The sequence below is a fragment of the Cherax quadricarinatus genome, chromosome 73, assembly GCF_038502225.1.
Source record: "Cherax quadricarinatus isolate ZL_2023a chromosome 73, ASM3850222v1, whole genome shotgun sequence".
Classification (NCBI taxonomy): Eukaryota; Metazoa; Arthropoda; class Malacostraca; order Decapoda; family Parastacidae; genus Cherax; species Cherax quadricarinatus.
In genome coordinates this window covers 8,783,474-8,808,278 of record NC_091364.1, presented here as the reverse complement: position 1 = coordinate 8,808,278, position 24,805 = coordinate 8,783,474, and the positions used below count along the sequence as shown (strand labels likewise).

The 24,805-nt window shown below is 40.0% G+C and overlaps 1 protein-coding gene across 2 annotated transcripts in view; it reads right to left on the bottom strand.

Annotated features, from left to right (window-relative positions):
• The window catches only part of LOC128701105 (Jumonji, AT rich interactive domain 2), a 152,289-nt gene that overhangs the window by 21,011 nt on the left and 106,473 nt on the right, over positions 1-24,805 (bottom strand). For both annotated transcript variants that reach the window (XM_070100592.1, XM_070100593.1), the window contains 4 exons: positions 18,986-19,094; positions 17,223-17,396; positions 8,533-8,707; positions 4,792-4,913 (listed from right to left, as the gene is read on the bottom strand). In XM_070100592.1, the coding sequence (XP_069956693.1) occupies positions 4,792-4,913; positions 8,533-8,707; positions 17,223-17,396; positions 18,986-19,094 (580 nt within the window). The remainder of the gene's footprint in view (positions 1-4,791; positions 4,914-8,532; positions 8,708-17,222; positions 17,397-18,985; positions 19,095-24,805) is intronic.

The window sequence follows — 24,805 nt, the reverse complement described above, 5'->3', positions numbered from 1 at the left end:
TGTTCTTACATTGCCTCAAATCTGTATCTCGTTCTCTCTCTCGTTTACCCTTTCGTTAACTAGTTGGCTCTCATTGACGATGGCGTCTAAGGTTAGCTGTAATAAAAAGAAAAGTCGTAAGCCTCTTGCTTTAAGTGCCGAGTTAGAGGATGATGGTGTGCCATTTTGATTTTATTCAATAAACACCCTGCCACTCACCTCTCACACATTAATATTAATATTTTAAGGTAAGTAATAAGTGTACTCTGTGTGTATCTTGCCTTTTATTGTGTTTTTAATGCCTATTTCTATTGCTAACTTAATATAAGTTAGTGTAAACTTGTTGTCTGGCATTTATTGCATATTTTATATGCTCTGATAATAATACTTGTGGAGCTGGGTGAAGGGACAACATTACGTTTTCTCTGCTCAGCCATCAGAGAAAACGTGTATGAATCTGCGTTTGGCCCAGCCACTCCCCCACTCCGCTTTTGTTTACAATTTTCGGCATGAATTATTCATTACTTCTACCTTCGTTTATGATGGCATCCAAAGGTAGTTGTTAGAAATGATTAAATTCAGTGAACAAGGCATGTCGATGTTAATAATATGGCTCTGGGCCACAGTGTAGGTAGCCGGTAGGTGTAGCCCAGGCTATACCTACCGGCTACACCTACCGGCTACCTACACTGACTTTATACAAATAAATACTACTCACCTCTCTTCCTATATTAAGACTACACATATTTTATAGGTAGTAGGTTGGTAGACAGCAACCACCCAGGGAAGTACTACCGTCCTGCCAGATGACTGTGAAACAGAAACCTGTAACTGTTTTGCATGATGGAAGGATTTCTAGTTTCTTTTTCTGTCTCATAAACACACTAGATAACAGGGATATCTTGCTACTCCTACCTACACTTTGGTCACACTTCACAGACATGTACATGCATATATATATATACATACATCTAGGCTTTTCTCCTTTTTCTAAATAGCTCTTGTTCTTCTTTATTTCTTCTATTGTCCACGGGGAAGTAGAAAAGAATCTTTCCTCCGTAAGCCATGCGTGTTGTATGAGGCGACTAAAATGCCGGGAGCAATGGGCTAGTAACCCCTTCTCCTGTAGACATTTACTAAAAAAGAGAAGAAGAAAAACTTTATAAAACTGGGATGCTTGAATGTGTGTGGATGTAGTGCGGATGACAAGAAACAGATGATTGCTGATGTTATGAATGAAAAGAAGTTGGATGTCCTGGCCCTAAGCGAAACAAAGCTGAAGGGGGTAGGGGAGTTTCGGTGGGGGGAAATAAATGGGATTAAATCTGGAGTATCTGAGAGAGTTAGAGCAAAGGAAGGGGTAGCAGTAATGTTGAAGGATCAGTTATGGAAGGAGAAAAGAGAATATGAATGTGTAAATTCAAGAATTATGTGGATTAAAGTAAAGGTTGGATGCGAAAAGTGGGTCATAATAAGCGTGTATGCACCTGGAGAAGAGAGGAATGTAGAGGAGAGAGAGAGATTTTGGGAGATGTTAAGTGAATGTATAGGAGCCTTTGAACCAAGTGAGAGAGTAATTGTGGTAGGGGATCTGAATGCTAAAGTAGGAGAAACTTTTAGAGAGGGTGTGGTAGGAAAGTTTAGGGTGCCAGGTGTAAATGATAATGGGAGCCCTTTGATTGAACTTTGTATAGAAAGGGGATTAGTTATAGGTAATACATATTTTAAGAAAAAGAGGATAAATAAGTATACAAGATATGATGTAGGGCAAAATGACAGTAGTTTGTTGGATTATGTATTGGTAAATAAAAGACTGTTGAGTAGACTTCAGGATGTACATGTTTATAGAGGGGCCACAGATATGTCAGACCACTTTCTAGTTGTAGCTACACTGAGAGTAAAAGGTAGATGGGATACAAGGAGAATAGAAGCATCAGGGAAGAGAGAGGTGAAGGTTTATAAACTAAAAGAGGAGGCAGTTAGGGTAAGATATAAACAGCTATTGGAGGATAGATGGGCTAATGAGAGCATAGGCAATGGGGTCGAAGAGGTATGTGGTAGGTTTAAAAATGTAGTGTTAGAGTGTTCAGCAGAAGTTTGTGGTTACAGGAAAGTGGGTGCGGGAGGGAAGAGGAGCGATTGGTGGAATGATGATGTAAAGAGAGTAGTAAGGGAGAAAAAGTTAGCATATGAGAAGTTTTTACAAAGTAGAAGTGATGCAAGGAGGGAAGAGTATATGGAGAAAAAGAGAGAGGTTAAGAGAGTGTTGAAGCAATGTAAAAAGAGAGCAAATGAGAGAGTGGGTGAGATGTTATCAACAAATTTTGTTGAAAATAAGAAAAAAAAGTAGGAGAGGAGAGTTATTAAATGGAGAGTTAGAGGTATTGGGAAGATGGAGGGAATATTTTGAGGAATTGTTAAATGTTGATGAAGATAGGGAAGCTGTGATTTCGTGTATAGGGCAAGGAGGAATAACATCTTGTAGGAGTGAGGAAGAGCCAGTTGTGAGTGTGGGGGAAGTTCGTGAGGCAGTAGGTAAAATGAAAGGGGGTAAGGCAGCCGGGATTGATGGGATAAAGATAGAAATGTTAAAAGCAGGTGGGGATATAGTTTGGAGTGGTTGGTGCAATTATTTAATAAATGCATGGAAGAGGGTAAGGTACCTAGGGATTGGCAGAGAGCATGCATAGTTCCTTTGTATAAAGGCAAAGGGGACAAAAGAGAGTGCAAAAATTATAGGGGGATAAGTCTGTTGAGTATACCTGGTAAAGTGTATGGTAGAGTTATTATTGAAAGAATTAAGAGTAAGATGGAGAATAGGATAGCAGATGAACAAGGAGGCTTTAGGAAAGGTAGGGGGTGTGTGGACCAGGTGTTTACAGTGAAACACATAAGTGAACAGTATTTAGATAAGGCTAAAGAGGTCTTTGTGGCATTTATGGATTTGGAAAAGGCATATGACAGGGTGGATAGGGGGGCAATGTGGCAGATGTTGCAGGTGTATGGTGTAGGAGGTAGGTTACTGAAAGCAGTGAAGAGTTTTTACGAGGATAGTGAGGCTCAAGTTAGAGCATGTAGGAAAGAGGGAAATTATTTCCCAGTAAAAGTAGGCCTTAGACAAGGATGTGTGATGTCACCGTGGTTGTTTAATATATTTATAGATCGGGGTGTAAGAGAAGTAAATGCTAGGGTCTTGGCAAGAGGCGTGGAGTTAAAAGATAAAGAATCAAACATAAGGTGGGAGTTGCCACAGTTGCTCTTTGCTGATGACACTGTGCTCTTGGGAGATTCTGAAGAGAAGTTGCAGAGATTGGTGGATGAATTTGGTAGGGTGTGCAAAAGAAGAAAATTAAAAGTGAATACAGGAAAGAGTAAGGTTATGAGGATAACAAAAAGATTAGGTGATGAAAGATTGGATATCAGATTGGAGGGAGAGAGTATGGAGGAGGTGAATGTATTCAGATATTTGGGAGTTGACGTGTCAGTGGATGGGTCTATAAAAGATGAGGTGAATCATAGAATTGATGAGGGGAAAAGGGTGAGTGGTGCACTTAGGAGTCTGTGGAGACAAAGAACTTTGTCCTTGGAGGCAAAGAGGGGAATGTATGAGAGTATAGTTTTACCAACGCTCTTATATGGGTGTGAAGCATGGGTGATGAATGTTGCAGCGAGGAGAAGACTGGAGGCAGTGGAGATGTCATGTCTGAGGGCAATGTGTGGTGTGAATATAATGCAGAGAATTCGTAGTTTGGAAGTTAGGAGGAGGTGCGGGATTACCAAAACTGTTGTCCAGAGGGCTGAGGAAGGGTTGTTAAGGTGGTTCGGACATGTAGAGAGAATGGAGCGAAACAGAGTGACTTCAAGAGTGTATCAGTCTGTAGTGGAAGGAAGGCGGGGTAGGGGTCGGCCTAGGAAAGGTTGGAGGGAGGGGGTAAAGGAAGTTTTGTGTGCGAGGGGCTTGGACTTCCAGCAGGCATGCGTGAGCGTGTTTGATAGGAGTGAATGGAGACAAATGGTTTTTAATACTTGACGTGCTGTTGGAGTGTGAGCAAAGTAACATTTATGAAGGGGTTCAGGGAAACCGGCAGGCCGGACTTGAGTCCTGGAGATGGGAAGTACAGTGCCTGCACTCTGAAGGAGGGGTGTTAATGTTGCAGTTTAAAAACTGTAGTGTAAAGCACCCTTCTGGCAAGACAGTGATGGAGTGAATGATGGTGAAAGTTTTTCTTTTTCAGGCCACCCTGCCTTGGTGGGAATTGGCCAGTGTGATAATAAAAAAAAAAAAAAAAAAAAAATATTTTAAGGTAAATATTGAGTGTACTGCATGTGCATTTTACCTCTCTGGGATGTTTTAAATATCGTATATTAAGTATGAGATGGGGAGCCAGTGCTACCTACATCTGGGCTACCTACACCTGACTTCCTACAAATAAGTACTACTCACCTCTCTCCCTACATTAAGATTACAAAAACTTTAAGATAAGTAATGAATTCACTGTGACTGTATTTTACTTTGTGTGTTTTTAATGCCTAGTTCTATTACTAACTTAATATAATTTAGTGTAAACTTGTTGTCTGGCATTTATATGCATTTATAAACGGAAAAAAATGGAGTTCTGCCTTCCGGCGATGTCTGCTTTCCGGCGACAGCCTGGAACCTAACCCGCCGTATAAGTGGGGCCCTACTGTATATTATTTTTGTGTGCAAATTGGTGACCAATTTTCATAAGGCCAGGAGCAGACATGTATATATATAGTACACGTTCCAATATGTAGTACATGAATTTTTATTAAAAGTAATATTCAACTTACCAAAGATACATAAAGATTCTGTCGACACATTTCACACACATTTTCTTCCTCATCTTCAATAAATCGGCTCTTCTTTTTTCTATGAGAATCAGGAGTCGATAATCTTTCACTTGCTTCTAAACCTAAAAATGAAAGAAAACTAACTACAGCAAATGTATTATATACAGATTATATTTGGGAATGGACATATCAGCAGATGGGGCTATGAAAGCCAAGATGAACTACAGATAGATTTTCAGGGAAACAGGTAAATGGAGTGTCGAGGTATCTGTGGATAGAAAGACATTAATGTAAGAAGGTAAAATGAGGAATGTACCAGAGTACAGTGGTACCAACCCTTTTATATGCTGTGTGAGGTATAGGGTATAAACATCACAGTGAGGATGTTGGACTGGAGGTAGTGGAGATATTCTGCTTGAAAACAATGAGTTATGTGAATATTATGCAAAGAATGACTCATGAAATCATAATAATATGAATCCACACAAATCACAAAACGGGTTGGGATCGAACCCATGGCAGGAGAGTATTAAAACTCACAGGCCAGTGCATTAACCACTGGGGCAGCTGGCTCTAATAGGATTCCTGCAACCTGGTATACTTCTATTCACCATAGAGGTTAGCATGGACCCCACAAATGTAGGTTTTTACAGACGAATCCTACACCAGCAAGGCTGAGGTGTGCTCTAGCTGAAGTCCCTTCAAAGCCACTGTCATGACTCACAAACTGTAATAACACAATTGCAAACAAATGACAGTACAGGTGGGGCTCAAACCCGTGGTAGGGAAACCCTAAAAACAGCCAGACCAGTGGATAGCGCAATGGCCTGGCTGTTTTAGTACTACCCTGCCATGGGTTCGAGCCTCCCCAGCTTTGTGATTTGTTTATTATGCAAAGAATTTGAAGTTTAAAGATTAGAAGAGAGTGGGGTTATGAAAGGCATTATTCAAAGGGCAGAGGAGAATTATAGAGGGAGTCTGAGCGTTCAGAGAGGATGGTGCAGCATAAGATGACCAATATGCTGCATAATTTTCGCACGTCATGAAGGAGGGGCAGGGGTTGTCTCAGAATAGGTTGGAGGAAGGTTGTAAAGCTTTTATGGGGTAGTGGCTTGAGCATTCAGCAGGCATGTGTGATCAAAGTAATCAAAGTAACATTTATGAAGGAATTCAGGGAAGCATGGAGGAGGGGTGGGGATGTTACAGTTTGAAGGGTCATTTGAATTGCGATGTCTGTACACTTCTGGCTTCAAATCTCAAAAACCACTTTTTTCTACCCACTTTAATCTAACATGATGCATAATTCTGGATGCTCAAGTCCCTATTTGACTAAACTTATCTCACACACTCTCCCTCCAACAAATCCTGTGATACTTCCTGCACTTTCTCTTGTCTACTCCTGATTTACACAACCCTCTTGGTCAATCCATTTTGCTCCACCCATTCTAAATTATTTCATCTCAACAACTGTATCTCTGCTCCCTTAATTATATCTTTCATACCACCATATTGTATTCTAATTTTTTCACTCCTTATTTTCTGAACGAATGGATTTGACAGTTAAAAACAGGAGAGGAGAGTTATTAGATGGGAAGTTGGAGGTATCGGAAAGATGGAAGGAATATTTTGAGGAACTGTTAAATGTTGATGAAGACAGGGAAGCTGTGATTTTGTGCATTGGGCAGGGAGGTATAACATCCTGTAGGAATGAGGAAGAGCCAACTGTGAGTGCGGGGAAGGTGTGTGAAGCAGTGGGTAGAATGAAAGAGAGGTAAAGCAGCTGGGATTGATGGGATAAAGACAGAAATGTTAAAAGCAGGTGGGGATATAATTTTGGAATGGTTGGTGCTTTTTTTTTTAATAAATGTATGGAAGAGGGGAAGGTACCTAGGGACTGGCAGAGAGCATGCATAGTTCCTTTGTTTAAAAGCAAATGGGACAAGAGAGAGTGTAAAATTTATAGCAGAATAAGCCTTTTGGTGGGAAATGACTGATATGTAAAAAAAAAAAAAAAAAAAGCCTGTTGAGTATACCTGGTAAAGTGTATGGTAAAGTTATTATTGAAAAAATTAAGAGTAAGATGGAGAGCAGGATTGCAGATGAACAAGGAGGCTTCAGGAAGGGTAGTGGGTGTGTAGACCAAGTGTTTAGAATTTTGCATACAGGTGAACAGCCTTTAGACAAAAGCAAAGAGGTTGTCGTTGCATTTATGGATTTGGAAGAGGCATATGATAGGGTGGATAGGAGAGCAATATGGCAGATGCTGTGAATGGATCAAATAGGTGGTAGGTTACTGGAAGCAGTGAAGAGTTTTTACGAAGATAGTGAGGCTCAGGTTAGTGTGTGTAGGAGACAGGGTGATTATTTTCCAGTAAAAGTAGGCCTTACAAGGAAGCGTAATGTCACCATGGTTGTTCAGTAAACTGATAGATGGGGCTGTAAGAGAAGTGAATGCTCAGGTGTTGGCAAGAGGTGTGGGATCATGAGATAAAGAAACTAACACAAAGTGGGAGTTGTCACAGTTGGCTTTTGATGATGACACTGTGCTTTTGGGAAATTCTGAAGAGAAGTTGCAGAGGTTGGTGAAAGAGTTTGGAAGTGTATGTAAAATAAGGAAATTTAGGTAATGAAAGAATGGATATCAGATTGGAGGGAGGGAGTATGGAGAAGTGAATGTACTCAAATAGTTGGGAGTGGACTTGTTAGCAGATGGGTCTATGAAAGATGAGGTGAATCAAAGAAATGATTAGGGGAAAAAGATGACTGGAGCACTGAAAAGTCTATGGAGACAAAGAACGTTATCCATGGAAGCAAAGAGGAAAATGTATGAGAGTATAGTGGTACCATACATATAAGACTTGACACCATTGTATGCTGATATATTTGCCTTTTTAGAAACTATTTCCAAACTTTTTTCTCTCCACTGATTCATCAGCAATTCTGCTATTGTACTTTGCTTCACTTATCTATTGTGTGATTCACTTTACCATGACCCTGACCACCACGCTACCTTAACCCTGTCTGCCACGCTACCTTGACGCTGACCACCACGCCACGGCGCAAGCTCTGAAGGACAAATATCTTGAAAGCATCATAAAAGCAATTCAATTCAGCTCAATTCAATTCAAGTTTATTCTCTATAAGGGTTACAATGTGGGGTTTACAGGTTTTGGGTATTGTGGTTTACATGTTATAAAATACTAATTACAGAGGGGGCCACTAGGACACTTAGCATGGCTAGGCATTTCGAGCAGACTTAGATTAATTCTTAACATTACATATTCTTAACATTAAATAGGAGAAGATGACATGACCCAGCTGGCAAATTTTCGGAGAATAGTGGACTACCATGACACCAAGAGCTACAAGAAAAAATAAGCTTTCATATATACACTAATGACATATCCATTTCCAAGTATCTAGATACATCCACTTCATACTTCTTCCTTCCAATCTGACATCTAAGCTTTCATTTCTTAGATTTCAATTTACTTTCATCATCTCATGCTTTCTTGTTTTCTCTCACAAGTTCTTTTTTTTTTTGTGTTCACCTCCATCATCTTTGTTTTACACACACTTTAGTACTCGTCCAACATGCTAAACGTGCAATCAGGCTATTTATCACAATCAAAGATGAATAGTAAATGGTGATTTTAAATGCAAGCTCCTGTTTGCTGATCTAAATTCCAGAGAATTTATCTATCCTGTACCTCTAAAACAAAATAATAAGCACATAGTTACCAATCTCAGCAAGTTGAGCTCTTAATCTCTTTTCCTTTTCTACAACTTGGAGCACAAGTTGTCTAGCCCGCAAGAGGCCATCTAATGTCGCTCGAGGATCACTGACAACTGACAGTACTAAACGGTCCAGCGAGAACATTGATGGCTCACAGCAGTCATGAAGTGCTTTGAAGGACTGAAAAGAAAAATATAATGTAATCATGCAATAATGGTACATGCTAAAATATGCTTTGATACTATTCTTTTTGTTCCGCAATTTTTCACTTTAAGCATCTCTGGTGCGGAGTTCTACACAAGATATGTCACTTCTAACAGGTGAAGACAACATCAGTAGAAGACACCTTACAGATAGGAAAAATATCTGGACTGTGCATGAAATTGAGGCAACATTGTGTCAAAGTCCATTAGCTTTATTGCAAACACTTATACATTACAGTCTTGGCTTTAGATTTCTGCTAAAAAAAACTCCTAAGTCTTATTTACATTCAATTTGATTATGATCTGTTTTGTTTAGTGAAAGGTGCCCTGGTTATTTTCTTAACCTAGGATTAGAATAATATTTTTTTTTTTGCAACATAAGCCGTCTCCCACCAAGGTAGGGCGACCCAAAAAGTAAATACAGTGGACCCCCGAGTTTCGGAAGCCTCGACTTTCATGAAATTCGACCTTTGGCGAGTTTTTTTTGGAAAAATTTGGCCTCGAGTTTCGTGAAAAGACTCGTGTTTCGGCGACCATCCGGTACCCGTCCACCTGTCACCGCACACACCAAGACAGTCTCCCACGCCATTCACGCTCAATGTGCCATTGTTTACCAACACGTGACCATCACCCCGCGGGTTCATACAATACATTTCATAATAATCCATTGTTTTTTGTGCTTGCAACTGCTAAATAAGTCATCATGGACCCAAGGAAAGCTAGTGCAAGCCCTTTAGTAAATAAAGTGAGTGACGGGGATGTGAAAGAGTTGGTGGAGGACCACAGGGAAGAGCTAACCACTGACGAACTGCAAGAGCTTCAACTGGAACAGCATCAGACCACAGCCGAGGAACTTGCTTCAGAGGAGGAGGAAGAGGGAGTGGATGATGTGCCTTCTTCAGTGATTAAGGACATGTGTGGAATATGGAATGAGTTGCAAAGTTTTGTTGAAAAGTATCACCCTGACCAAGCTGAAACAAGCCATATCTGCAACATGTACAATGACAGTGTTGTGTCCCACTTCAGGGAAATCTTAAAGAAACGCCAGAAAAAGACCTCTCTGGACAGATATTGTGTGCGACAGGGGTCCAGTGACTCTCAAGTTGTTCCCAGTGGCATTAAAGAAGAAGGGAAGTAACCCCAGATAAGGACTTGCTACCTAAAGTCCTAATGGAAGGAGATTCTCCTTCCAAACAATAGACCACACCTTCCTCCTATCCCCTCCTCCCGTCTTCCATCCATGCAGAAGTCTTCAGTAAAGGCAAGTGTAATGTTATTATTATTTTTTTAAATGCATGTACTTGATTTCTGATTGTTTTCATTATGTAAATCTTTATTTAATTTGAAAAAAAAAATTTTATTTTAATATTTTTGGGTGTCTGGAACGGATTAATTTTTTTTTTTTCAACAAGTCGGTCGTCTCCCACCGAGGCAGGGTGACCCAAAAAAGAAAGAAAATCCCCAAAAAGAAAATACTTTCATCATCATTCAACACTTTCACCACACTCACACATAATCACTGTTTTTGCAGAGGTGCTCAGAATACAACAGTTTAGAAGCATACACATATAAAGATACACAACATATCCCTCCAAACTGCCAATATCCCAAACCCCTCCTTTAAAGTGCAGGCATTGTACTTCCCATTTCCAGGACTCAAGTCCGACTATATGAAAATAGCCGGTTTCCCTGAATCCCTTCACTAAATATTACCCTGCTCACACTCCAACAGATCGTCAGGTCCCAAGTACCATTTGTCTCCATTCACTCCTATCTAACATGCTCACACGCTTGCTGGAAGTCCAAGTCCCTTGCCCACAAAACCTCCTTTACCCCCTCTCTCCAACCCTTTTGAGGACGACCCTTACCCCTCCTTCCTTCCCCTATAGATTTATATGCTTTCCATGTCATTCTACTTTGATCCATTCTCTCTAAATGACCAAACCACCTCAACAGCCCCTCTTCTGCCCTCTGACTAATACTTTTATTAACTCCACACCTTCTCCTAATTTCCACACTCCGAATTTTCTGCATAATATTTACACCACATTGCCCTTAAACAGGACATCTCCACTGCCTCCAACCGTCTCCTCGCTGCTGCATTTACCACCCAAGCTTCACACCCATATAAGAGTGTTGGTACTACTATACTTTCATACATTCCCTTCTTTGTCTCCATAGATAACGTTTTTTGACTCCACATATACCTCAACGCACCACTCACCTTTTTTCCCTCATCAATTCTATGATTAACCTCATCCTTCATAAATCCATCCGCCGACACGTCAACTCCCAAGTATCTGAAAACATTCACTTCTTCCATACTCCTCCTCCCCAATTTGATATCCAATTTTTCTTTATCAAAATCATTTGAAATCCTCACCATCTTACTCTTTTCTATGTTCACTTTCAACTTTCTACCTTTACACACATTCTCAAACTCATCCACTAACCTTTGCAATTTTTCTTTAGAATCTCCCAAAAGCACAGTATCATCAGCAAAAAGTAACTGTGTCAATTCCCATTTTGAATTTGATTCCCCAAAATTTAATCCCACCCCTCTCCCGAACACCCTAGCATTTACTTCTTTTACAACCCCATCTATAAATATATTAAACAACCAAGGTGACATTACACATCCCTGTCTAAGACCTACTTTTACCGGGAAGTATTCTCCCTCTCTTCTACATACCCTAACCTGAGCCTCACTATCCTCATAAAAGCTCTTTACAGCATTTAGTAACTTACCACCTATTCCATATACAGTGGACCCCCGCATACCGATTTTAATCCGTGCAAGAGGGCTCATTGGTATGCGAATGAATTTTCCCCATAAGAAATAATGGAAATCAAATTAATCCGTGCAAGACACCCAAAAGTATGAAAAAAAATTTTTTACCACGTGAAATATACATTTTCCTACACACAAAGAGAAGGATACATGCACAATAGTAGAGTAGTACATGCACAGTATATATTGTGCATGTACTAGTCTACTAAATGAAGAATAAATGACACTTACCTTTATTGAAGATGCAGCAATGACTGATGAGACAGTGTGTCCTGGGAGTGCCTTTTCCTCCTGAGTACTGTAGGTCCTGTTTGGTATTTTCTTCCAGAACAGGCCTTATCACACTGTGTATGTCACTACGATTCTTAAATCTCTCAAACCAACCTTTGCTGGCTTTAAATTCACCAATATGAGCACTAGTTCCAGGCATTTTTCCCTGTTCACCTGGGTGTTAGTCGACTGGTGTGGGTTGCATCCTGGGAGACAAGATTAAGGACCCCAATGGAAATAAGTTAGACAGTCTTCGATGACACTGACTTTTTTGGGTTATCCTGGGTGGCAAATCCTCTGGGGTTAATTGTTTCTTGGTATTCTCAATAAGCCACACCAACAACAGTGCTACAGCAGCAGCAGCAGCAGCAGCAGCTGACAGTGCTACAGTAGCAGCAGACGATGCTACAGCAGCAGCAGACGATGCTACAGCAGCAGCAGCAGCAGACGATGCTACAGCAGCAGCAGCAGCTGACAGTGCTACAGCAGTAGCAGACGATGCTACAGCAGCAGCAGACGATGCTACAGCAGCAGCAGACGATGCTACAGCAGCAGCAGACGATGCTACAGCAGCAGCAGACGATGCTACAGCAGCAGCAGACGATGCTACAGCAGCAGCAGCAGCTGACAGTGCAGCAGCAGCAGCTGTAATAGTAGCGATGGTTGATTGGGGTTTATTATACAACCTGGCCAGCTCGGAGACACGCACTCCACTTTCATACTTATCAATGATCTTTTTCTTCATCTCTATAGTAATTCTCTCCCTTATTGCTGTAGGGTTGGCACTAGAAGCTTTCTTGGGGCCCCTGGTCACTTATTTTCCAGATAAAATCACCAAAAACACTGTAATAATACGAAATGTTACGATTGTATGCTTGGATGCTACCGCGGAGGCTGGCTGGTAAACAATGCCACCGGCGGAACATGTGAGGCTGGCTAAGGCGCACATTGGACGTGTCTCGGACGAACAGCGGTGAGCGGGTTTTTAAGTGGTATGCGAGGCAAAATTTTTGCGATTAAAGCAAGCGGTATGCGGATTAATCGTTATGTGATGCCAACGGTATGCGGGGGTCCACTGTACTTGCAACATCTGCCACATTGCTCCTCTATCCACTCTATCATATGCCTTTTCTAAATCCATAAATGCAATAAAAACTTCCCTACCTTTATCTAAATACTGTTCACATATATGCTTCAATGTAAACACTTGATCTACACATCCCCTACCCACTCTGAAGCCTCCTTGCTCATCCGCAATTCTACATTCTGTCTTACCTCTAATTCTTTCAATTATAACCCTACCATATACTTTTCCTGGTTGTGGCATGCAAAGAGTACGTAACCTTTATTCGGCGCATGTACACACCCTCATTTACAGGCTATCTCCCCCAACCAGCGAACCAGGTTGCTAAGAGTTGATGATGGGGCCCCGTCGTTCAACTAGTGACCAGGTTCTAGCCAATAAGAAGATGGTTTTGGCAATCGCAGAGGTTATGTGGGTACCGCTCTCCTGTCTGCCCTTGTCATTCCCATTCTAGAGCTGGTTGAAGCACGGTCTGCTATCTTGTGGCTTCTATTTCTGCCTTGCTTACCGTGGAGTGCACTATACTTATCACTGTACATAGTGTACATATTGCTGTTCTAAATTGGTGAAGGATAATATAAGTCTAAACTTTTTCTACTGTGTTTATTTTGTTCCCATTACACCCGGGATAACAGGCCAATTGGAATCCTGGGTTGTAATACTGGTATACTCAGTAAACTTATTCCTCTATAATTTTTACAATCTCTTTTGTCCCCTTTCCCTTTATATAAAGGGACTATACATGCTCTCTGCCAATCCCTAGGTACCTTCCCCTCTTTCATACATTTATTAAACAAAAGTACCAACCACTCCAACACTATATCCCCCCTGCTTTTAACATTTCTGTCATGATCCCATCAGTTCCAGCTGCTTTACCCCCTTTCATTCTACGTAATGCCTCACGTACCTCCACCACACTTACATTCTGCTCTTCTTCACTCCTAAAAGATGGTATACCTCCCTGGTAAGTGCATGAAATTACCGCCTCCCTTTCTTCCTCAACATTTAAAAGTTCCTCAAAATATTCTCACCATCTACCTAATACCTCCCTCTCCCCATCTACTAACTCCCCTACTCTGTTTTTAACTGACAAATCCATACTTTCCCTAGGCTTTCTTAACTTGTTTAACTCACTCCAAAATTTTTTCTTATTTTCATTAAAATTTCTTGACAGTGCCTCTCCCACTCTTTCATCTGCTCTCCTTTTGCACCCTCTCACCACTCTCTTCACCTTTCTTTTATTCTCCATATACTCTGCTCTTCTTATAACACTTCTGCTTTGTAAAAACCTCTCGTAAGCTACCTTTTTCTCTTTTATCACACCCTTTACTTCTTCATTCCACCAATCACTCCTCTTTCCTCCTGCCCCCACCCTCCTATGACCACAAACTTCTGCCCCACATTCTAATACTGCATTTTTAAAACTATTCCAACCCTCTTCAACCCCCCAACTACTCATCTTTGCACTAGCCCACCTTTCTGCCAATAGTCGCTTATATCTCGCCCGAACTTCCTCCTCCCTTAGTTTATACACTTTCACCTCCCTCTTACTTGTTGTTGCCACCTTCCTCTTTTCCCATCTACCTCTTACTCTAACTGTAGCTACAACTAAATAATGATCCGATATATCAGTTGCCCCTCTATAAACATGTACATCCTGGAGCCTACCCATCAACCTTTTATCCACCAATACATAATCTAATAAACTACTTTCATTACGTGCTACATCATACCTTGTATATTTATTTATCCTCTTTTTCATAAAATATGTATTACTTATTACCAAATTTCTTTCTACACATAGCTCAATTAAAGGCTCCCCATTTACATTTACCCCTGGCACCCCAAATTTACCTACTACTCCCTCCATAACATTTTTACCCACTTTAGCATTGAAATCCCCAACCACCATTACTCTCACACTTGATTCAAAACTCCCCACGCATTCACTCAACATTTCCCAGAATCTCTCTCTCTCCTCTACATTTCTCTCTTCTCCAGGTGCATACACGCTTACTATAACCCACTTTTCACATCCAATCTTTATTTTACTCCACATAATCCTTGAATTTATACATTTGTAGTCCCTCTTTTCCTGCCATAGCTTATCCTTCAACATTATTGCTACTCCTTCTTTAGCTCTAACTCTATTTGAAACCCCTGACCTAATCCCATTTATTCCTCTCCATTGAAACTCTCCCACCCCCTTCAGCTTTGTTTCACTTAAAGCCAGAACATCCAGTTTCTTCTTATTCATAACATCCACAATCATCTCTTTCTTATCATTTGCACAACATCCACGCACATTCAGACTTCCCACTTTGACAATTTTCTTCTTCTTATTCTTTTTAGTAATCTTTACGGGAAAAGGGGTTACTAGCCCATTGTTCCCGGCATTTTAGTTGACTTTTACAACACGCATGGCTTACGGAGGAAAGATTCTTACTCCACTTCCCCATGTATATAATAGGAAAAGTAATAAGACCAAGAACTATTAAGATAAAATCAAAGAAAACTCAGATGAGTGTGTATAAATAAATGTGTACATGTATGTGTAGTGTGACCTAAGTGTAAGTACTTGTAGTAAATAAAGATATTATATCATTATTTTTTTTTTTAACAAGTCGGCCTTCTCCCACCGAGGCAGGGTGACCCAAAGAGAGAGAAAATCCCCAAAAAGAAAATACTTTCATCATCATTCAACACTTTCAGCTCACTTATACATAATCACTGTCTTTGCAGAGGCACTCAGATACAACAGTTTAGAAGCATATATAAAGATATATAACATATACCTCCAAACTGCCAATATCCCAAACCCCTCCTTTAAACTGCAGGCATTGTACTTCTCATTTCAAGTACATACTCAAGTCTGGTTAAATAACCAGTTTTCCTGAATCCCTTCACTAAATATTACCCTGCTCACACTCCAATAGCTCGTCAGGTCCCAAAAACCATTCGTCTCCATTCACTCCTATCTAACACGCTCACACACACTTGCTGGAAGTCCAAGCCCCTCGCCCGCAAAACCTACTTTACCCCCTACCTCCAACCTTTTTGAGGACGACCCCTACCCCGCCTCCCTTCCCCTACAGATTTACACGCTCTCCAAGTCATTCTACTTTCATCCATTCTCTCTAAATGACCAAACCACCTCAACAACCCCTCTTCAGCCATCTGGCTAATACTTTTATTAACTCCACACCTTCTCCTAATTTCCACACTCCGAATTTTCTGCATAATATTTACACCACACATTGCCCTTAGACAGGACATCTCCACTGCCTCCAGCCACCTCCTCGCTGTAGCATTTACAACCCAAGCTTCACACCCATATAAGAGTGTTGGTACCACTACACTCTCATACATTCCCTATTGTGCCTCCATGGATAACGTTTTTTGTCTCTACAAATACCTCAACACACCACTCACCTTTTTTCCTTCATCAGTTCTATGATTAACCTCATCCTTCATAAACCCATCTGCTAACACGTCAACTCCAAAATATCTGAAAACATTCACACACATTTCCTCCCTCCAATGTGATATCCAATTTTCCTTTATCTAAATTGTTTGTTACCCTCATCATCTTACTCTTAACTATGTTCACTTTCAACTTTCTACCTTTACACACCCTCCCCAACTCGTCCACTAACCTTTGCAACTTTTCTTTAGAACCTCCCATAAGCACAGTATCATCAGCAAAAAGTAACTGTGTCAATTCCCATTTTGTACTTGATTCCTTACAATTTAATCCCACCCCTATCCCCAACACCATAGCATTTACTTCTTTCACAACCCCATCTATAAATATATTAAACAACCATGGTGACATTACACATCCCTGTCTAAGGCATATTATTATTATATTAAAGATCACAGTTGCAGATCAGTGTTCATAAGTAATTACACCTACCATCTGACTTACGACCAAGTTCGGTTCCGAGAAACCGGTCGTAAGTCGAAATGGTCATAAGTCGAACTTTACTACTGAATATCAACAAAACATTTTTGTAATGACTTTATTTTACTGTTTTTTTGGTATTTCATGTTTTACTTTACCTTTTATGTTTTTAGTACTGTATTTTATACTGTAAGGTTTAGGATAAACACTGTGTACAACACAAATAGGTGTTTATTTCCCAGAAATTTGGCATAAAAAACACGGTCGTAAGTCGAGTGGTCGTAAGTCGAGCAGGTCGTAAGTCGGATGGTAGGTGTAATTGGTGCCAAAGTCATAAGTGAGAAACACAAAGTCAGAATGTCATGAGTAAGGGCCCTACTGTAAATGAAATGTACATTATGGTATATGATTAGAACTATTATCAAAAATGAAAAATTACTTACAGCAACTGCCCGCTCAAAATACTGAGGGCGAGCAAAGAATGCACTTTCTGAGATCAGATATCCTTTACATATGCTGGAAGTGAAGGCACCTGGGAAAACAACAACAAACTGGCCTGGGTCCTGCACCACTCTGCACACTCTAACACCTTCACGTACCAGCTCACTTGGGGGAACCTGTAATTAAACAAAAAATGAAAGATCCTTTCTATACAGAAAAAATTTGTTTGGAGCCTCCCATTTCTAGGGGTCAGCATTTATGATGACAGTAAAACCACTCATTAATGGATTAATAGGGAGGAGGGGATAGACAGCAACCGCCCAGGGAGATACTACCGTCCTGCCAAGTGAGTATAAAACGAAAGCTTGTAATTGTTTTACATGATGGTAGGATTGCTGGTGTCCATTTTTCTCTCATAAACATGCAAGGTTTCAGGTACGTCTTGCTACTTCTACTTACACTTAGGTCACACTACACACACATGTACAAGCATATATACACACACCCCTCTGGGTTTTCTTCTATTTTCTTACTAGTTCTTGTTCTTGTTTATTTCCTCTTATCCCCAAGGGGAAGTGGAACAGAATTCTTCCTTTGTAAGCTATGGGTGTTGGAAGAGGCAACTAAAATGGCAGGAGCAAGGGGCTAGTAACCCCTTCTCCTGTATAAATTACTAAATATAAAAAGAGAAACTTTCGTTTTTCTTTTTGGGCCACCCTGCCTCGGTGGGATACGGCGGGTTTGTTGAAAGAAAGAAAGAAGAACACAATTTTCTCTATTCACACTTTATTATCAATCACCAACATACTCAACAATGATTTAAATGCAGCTAACCTAGGTAAATCACTGCTCGAGGCACAAAAATGTTTAATTATGTGTCACACTAACTGTACGAGTAACCTACCAGTGATAATCACCACCACCTCCCACCTTTACTCTAACCACAATTGTCTTTGAAATTGTAAGAGTTTTACATTTACTTTTCTTCTTGGCATCTCCAGCATCACCTTTATTCCTTTTGGGTGCCATGTTTTATCTCCAGAGACAAAGCAAGGTGATGATATGAATGATAACAGAGATTGGAAACCACAGAGAGACTATCATATGGTAAGTATCCAGAGAGTAACTAGTTTGTTTACATCTGGTTAATGATGTTAGGTCTCTCCTACACCAACACAAATGCCTTGCCAAACGGCGGGTGGATGAACTCTTTAAAACGGTAATGCACGCCACTAATAGTAATGGCATGCTACTATTGGAAATGAAAAAGTAAATTTCAACAGCAGAATACTGAAAATGCAAACTATGACTGTGTAACTTATGAAAGTTTACTGTACTTTCTTCTGTTAAATGTGTATCATTCCTATTAGGTAGTTTTAGTTGTTTTTGTTTTGAGGCACAAGAATACATGAAAGGATTCACACTTGCCTCATTTATGTTACAGTATTAAGTGCTTCCAGATATTTTCCTTTCCACCTTTTTATAGAACCATTTACCCTCTTCATGATAAAATTCAAAAGCTATTAGTATACAATTTTATTTAGAAGTAAATGATAATGCAAAATAAAAAGTTCATTAACTTGAGGTTAAAGTTAGTTTCACCTAAATACTGAGAAGATATCAAGCAGTGACTTTTATAATGAAGCAAAATGTCTTAGCATTAGTAATGATATTTTGTAAAAGTATATGCGCATGAATAAGGATACTGAACAAAATTTTGCATATGCAAGTGATAGAAATAATTAGCAAATAGATTCAGCTTTACCATCGCAGTGTCAGATGGCAGCCATATTGCCGAGTCCTTGACAAAATCTGGCACTATTTTCTTTAGGGCAGCACATAATTTATCCTCTTGACTAGCTGCTACACCATACCTAATGATAAAGATAAAGAATCCATTAAAATTTAAGCATACTGTAGTGCCTCAACTTATAAACACATTCTTGAAAATTATTTGTTACGAGGGCATTTGGAACTCATTACTTAATTTCTCAAACAGTAGACACCTATATTATAAAAGGAAATGTGCTCCTAAGCCATAATATTATGTATACAATTTCACTGATTTGTTTAACAATGAGATAAAAAATGTGCAGAAGAATATTCAGAGGAATCCATATCTCTCTCTCTCTTTTCTTCCTCTTTCAATTCCTGCTCCCTCTCCCATTGCATTACCTAACCCTCTCCCATTCCTTATTTTCTCTCTTCCACTCATTTACTCACTCCCACATCATATCTAATACAAAGCTCTTTACATATGTTCACACTCTTAATATTGTGGTGAAGAGTGTGATGTGAGAGGAATGCAGTAGTAGAAGCTGGACTGTCTCTCCCTCCCACCCTCACTCCCAATGTATCTAATACAAGTCTATGCTCACCATTCTTTCACTGCAATGATAAGTGTATAAATTTAATGCCTGGGTGTATGGTGTGGGAAGGGATGAATGAGGGTAACTGTGCAGCTTAGGGTCTGGTGTGAGTAAGCAGTGCTCTTGCTATCCCACACCTCAATCACTGACCTGTATTGTGCATAGGCAGGAGCAATGGCTGCCACAGTTAAACTAAACAATGTAATTATCTGATATGCATTTCTTAACAAATCTCCACCAAAAAAAATGAACTTTACATACACGAATAAAAAACATGCAGAATGCAATGCAATATGAATGCAACTGAAAAAAAAACTGAGGAAACATATTTATAGTTCAGTCTTGACTAACCTCTAAAAAGCATATGTCAGCTCTTTATACAAGCATAAAATGAACACCCTGCCTTGGTGGGAAACGGCAGATATGTGAAAAAAAAAAAAATGAATATGCACAAAGAATGAATGCACTCAATTAAAAATTAAGAAAGATAAAATTATTTTAAATACTGTAATTTGTTTACATTATTGCAACGGCTGTAACTGCAGATCAGCATTTAGTAAAGGTTACAAAGTGTAATTACAATTGTGATTTACTAAGTACAAAGATAGCCGTTATCATGCCGAGGCATTTCAGGCAAACTAATCCTAATACAGTGGACCCCCGAGTTTCGTGATTAATCCATTCCAGAGAGTCTGCTGAATGATGAAATTGCCGAATGGCGAAACTATTTTCCCCATAAGAAATGATGGAAATAAAATTAATCCATTCCAAACACCCAAAAATATTAAAATAAAATATTTATTTTCAAATTAAATAAAGATTTACATACTGAAAACAATGAGAAATCAAGTACATACATATATAAAATAATAATAACATTACAATTACCTTTACTGAAGACTTCTGGGTGGATGGAAGATGGGAGGAGGGGATAGGAGGAAAGTGTACACTATTGTTTGGAAGGAGAATCTCCTTCCATTAGGACTTCAGGTACCAAGTCCTTATCTGGGGTTACTTCCCTTCTTTGTTTTTTTAAAGACACTGGGAACAACTTGAGAGTCACTGGACCCCTGTCGCACAAAATATCTGTCCAGAGAGCTCTGTTTCTGGCGTTTCTTTAAGATTTGTCTGAAGTGGGACACAACACTGTCACTGTACATGTTGGCAATACGGCCTGCAACAGCTTTGTCAGGGTGAAGTTCATCCATAAATGTTTGCACTTCAGTCCACTTTGCACAAATGTCCTTAATCTTTGAAGAAGGCACCTTCCTCCATTTCCCTTCCTCCTCCTCTGCAGCAATTTCCTGAGCTGTAATCTCTTGCTGTTGCAGATTAAGCTCTTGCAGCTCTGCAGTGGTTAGCTCTTCATCATGGTCCTCCACCAACTCTTCCACATCCTCCCCACTAACCTCCAACCCCATGGACTTCCTCAATGCCACAATAGATTCCACAACTGGCATAGGCTCCTTAGGGTCAGCCCCAAACCCTTCAAAATCCCTCTCTTGTACACATTGTGGCCACAATTTTCTCCAAGCAGAATTCAAAGTTCTGGAAGTCATTCCTTCCCAAGCCTTACCTATAAGGTTTATGCAAGTGAGGATATTGAAGTGATCTTTCCAGAACTCTCTCTTTCCAGAACACTCTCTTTCCAGAACTCTCTCTTCCCAGAACTCTCTTAGGGTCAATTCAGTGTCTGAAGTCATTTCAAAGCACTGTTGAAACACTGCTTTGGTGTACAGTTTTTTGAAGTTGAATGACCTGCTGGTCCATGGGCTGGATGAGAAGAGTTGTATTGGGGGGCAAGAACTTCACCGTGATAAAACTAAACTCCTCCACTATTTGCTCTTCCAAGTCTGGAAGATGAGCAGGAGCACTGTCCATTACCAGGAGGAACTTGAGTGGCAATTTATTTTCCAGGAGGTATTTCTTCACACTGGGACCAAACACTTCATTAACCCTTTCAGGGTCGACAGGCCCTCTCAGAGACTAATTCTCAGGGTCGCCCAAATTCCATAAAAAAAAAAAAAAAAAAAAATCTTATGAAAAGATAGTGAATCTTTTCCCAATCATAATGACACCAAAAGTATGAAATTTGATGGAAAACTTACGAAATTATGCTCTTGCGAATTTAGCGGTCTCGACGATGTTTACACATCGGCGATTTTGCCCACTTTGAGCCCTATTTTCGGCCAATTCCAGTGTACTAGTCGACAAAAATCATAACTATTTCACTGTAACTCCATTTTGTCTATCGAATGAGTACAAGAAACCACCCATTTACCAATTTCAACTATCCAATACAGTGGTCAGAATTTAGCAATTTTGCCAATTTCACACAAATTTCAAAAGATGCCAATTTCCAAATAGGATCCAGAATAAACAAGAAAGACATTTCTGGCACTAAAATAACATTTCCTCTGTTCATTAGTCACGTCCCCACGCCCCTCTAACATTCTTTTGCTTTCCACTTTGAATTTTTATTCTCACAAAAAATAAAAGATTTACTGTTATGCAGACTACTGCATTAGTGTAGAAATGGTATAAATAATATCAGTGCACTTGTGAAAGAATATTAGACTCACCAGTTGACGTGTATTGAACGTATGGCATTATTTGTTTACTTTTGAACTTTGGTAAAAATCGAACATTTCTGCTACTTTGAGCTCAATTTCAAGGCACTTTTCATTGTAAAACCAATCAAAATCATCTCAATTTCTGTAATATGTCTTCCATTCTATAAAATGAGACCAGGAAAACTAGAATACAACAATAAATACCATGAGAAAATACAGTGCAAAGTCGCTGTTCTAATCCAAAAACACGGTCAAAGTTTTTTTTTCTTATTACGCACTGTGTGCTGCAGGATTTTTTTTATACCACGCACACTGACCACATAGACCCATTCTTTCATATGTAGGCCTACCAGCTTTCTCTCATTAGATTTGAGGGCGCTAGAATTTAGGCGTACTAGTACGTCAAAAACCCTGGTGCGTAAGCCGTACTAGTACGGCCAAAACCCTGAAAGGGTTAAACCAGTCTAGAAAAATTCCCCTTGTGACCCATGGCTTATTGTTAGCCTTCCCCATCACACACAAATTACTCTTGGCGACACTGTTTTTCTTGAACACTCTGGGATTTTCAGAGTGATACACCAGTGAAGGCTTCAGTTTAAAATCTCCACTAGCATTACTACAAAACATGAGAGTAAGCCTATCCTTTATAGGCCTGTGTCCTGGGAGTGCCATTTCCTCCTGTGTGATTTAGGTCCTCTTTGGCATTTTCTTCCAAGAGAGGCCTGCTTCGTCACAATTGGAAACCTGTTGGGGTTTGAATTCTCCAGTGTCTACGCACTCCTTAAACTCCTGTACAAACTTCTCAGCTGCTTTTTGTCAGAACTGGCAGCCTCACCATGCCTTATCACACTGTGAATGCCACTACACTTCTTAAATCTCTCAAACTAACCTTTGCTGGCCTTTAAATCACAAGCATCACCATTCGTTGCAGGCATTTTCTTTACGAGATCGTCATGCAACTGCCTTGCCTTTTCACATATTATTGACTGCATAATACTATCTCCTGCTAATTGTTTTTGGGTAATCCACACCAACAATAACCTTTCCCCTTCTTTGAGGATTTGCGATCTCTTTTTTGTCAGCATATCTACCCCTTTTGCAACAACAGCACACTTTATTTCCTTTTCCTTCGCCACGATCGAAGTGATGGTTGAATGGGGTTTGCCATATATCCTGGCAAGTTCTGTAACACGCACTCTGCTCTCATGTTTTTCAATGATTTCCTTCTTGAATTCGATCGTGTTCCTCACTTTCTTTACCAATGGGCTTGCACTATCTTTCCTTGGGCCCATGCTGACTTATTTAGCAGTTGTAAACACCCGCAGGATGATGGTCATGCACTGGTAAACAATGGCACACTGAGTGTGAAAGGTGCGTGAGACTGGCTTTGTGTGCACGGTGACGGACGGACGCATAGCAGATGGTCACCAAATCACGAGTCCAATCATGAACCGTGAAGCTAAATTTTGCCGAAAAAACTTGCCGAAAGGTGGATTTCATGAAAGTCGATGCAGATGAAAAGCGGGAGTCCACTGTACTTTGTAAATTATTAAAACTAGATGAGATAATAGTACATAGTAACTATACTTAAAACTGGACAAGTAATAGTGGTGAGCTGTTTTACAATCTTATTTAAACTTAATACAAGTACAGTGGACCCCCGGTTAACGATATTTTTTCACTCCAGAAGTATGATCAGGTGCCAGTACTGACCGAATTTGTTCCCATAAGAAATATTGTGAAGTAGATTAGTCCATTTCAGACCCCCAAACATACACGTACAAACGCACTTACATAAATACACTTACATAATTGGTCACATTCGGAGGTAATCGTTATGCGGGGGTCCACTGTAAGTAGGATTCGGTAAAATAAGTTTGAAATTGCACACAAAATCTACCTTACAAGTAATGGTGCAGGTGGTAATATTTTATTGAATGGCAGAATTAAAAAGCCAGGAGGTCACAATATAAGACTAATTAGCAGAAGGAAGGAAGGCGGGGTAGGGGTCGTCCTCGAAAAAGTTGGAAGGAAGGGGTAAGGGAGGTTTTGTGGGTGAGGGGCTTAGACTTCCAGCAGGCGTGCATGAGCGTGTTTGATAGGAGTGAATGGAGACAAATGGTATTTGGGACCTGACGATCTGTTGGAATGTGAGCAGAGTAATATTTAGTGAAGGGATTCAGGGAAACCGGTTATTTTTAAATAGCCGGACTTGAGTCCTGGAAATGGGAAGTACAATGCCTGCACTCTAAAGGAGGGGTTTCGGGATATTAGCAGTTTGGAGGGATATGTTGTGTATCTTTATACGTATATGCTTCTAAACTGTTGTGTTCTGAGCACCTCTGCAAAAACAGTGATTATGTGTGAGTGAGGTGAAAGTGTTGAATGATGATGAAAGTATTTTCTTTTTGGGGATTTTCTTTCTTTTTGGGTCACCCTGCCTCGGTGGGAGACGGCCGACTTGTTGAAAAAAAAAGATAGATTATTTTATGGATTTGCAGAATTAAGAGCCTAGAGGTCACATAATAAAGCTGGTAGCTAAGTGCCAGTATCAAAAGTGTGTATCATTTTAAGATGGATCAACATAAACTGGGGCACTACTGTAAAAGACGAAACAAAATCATATCATGATGTAAGTAAATT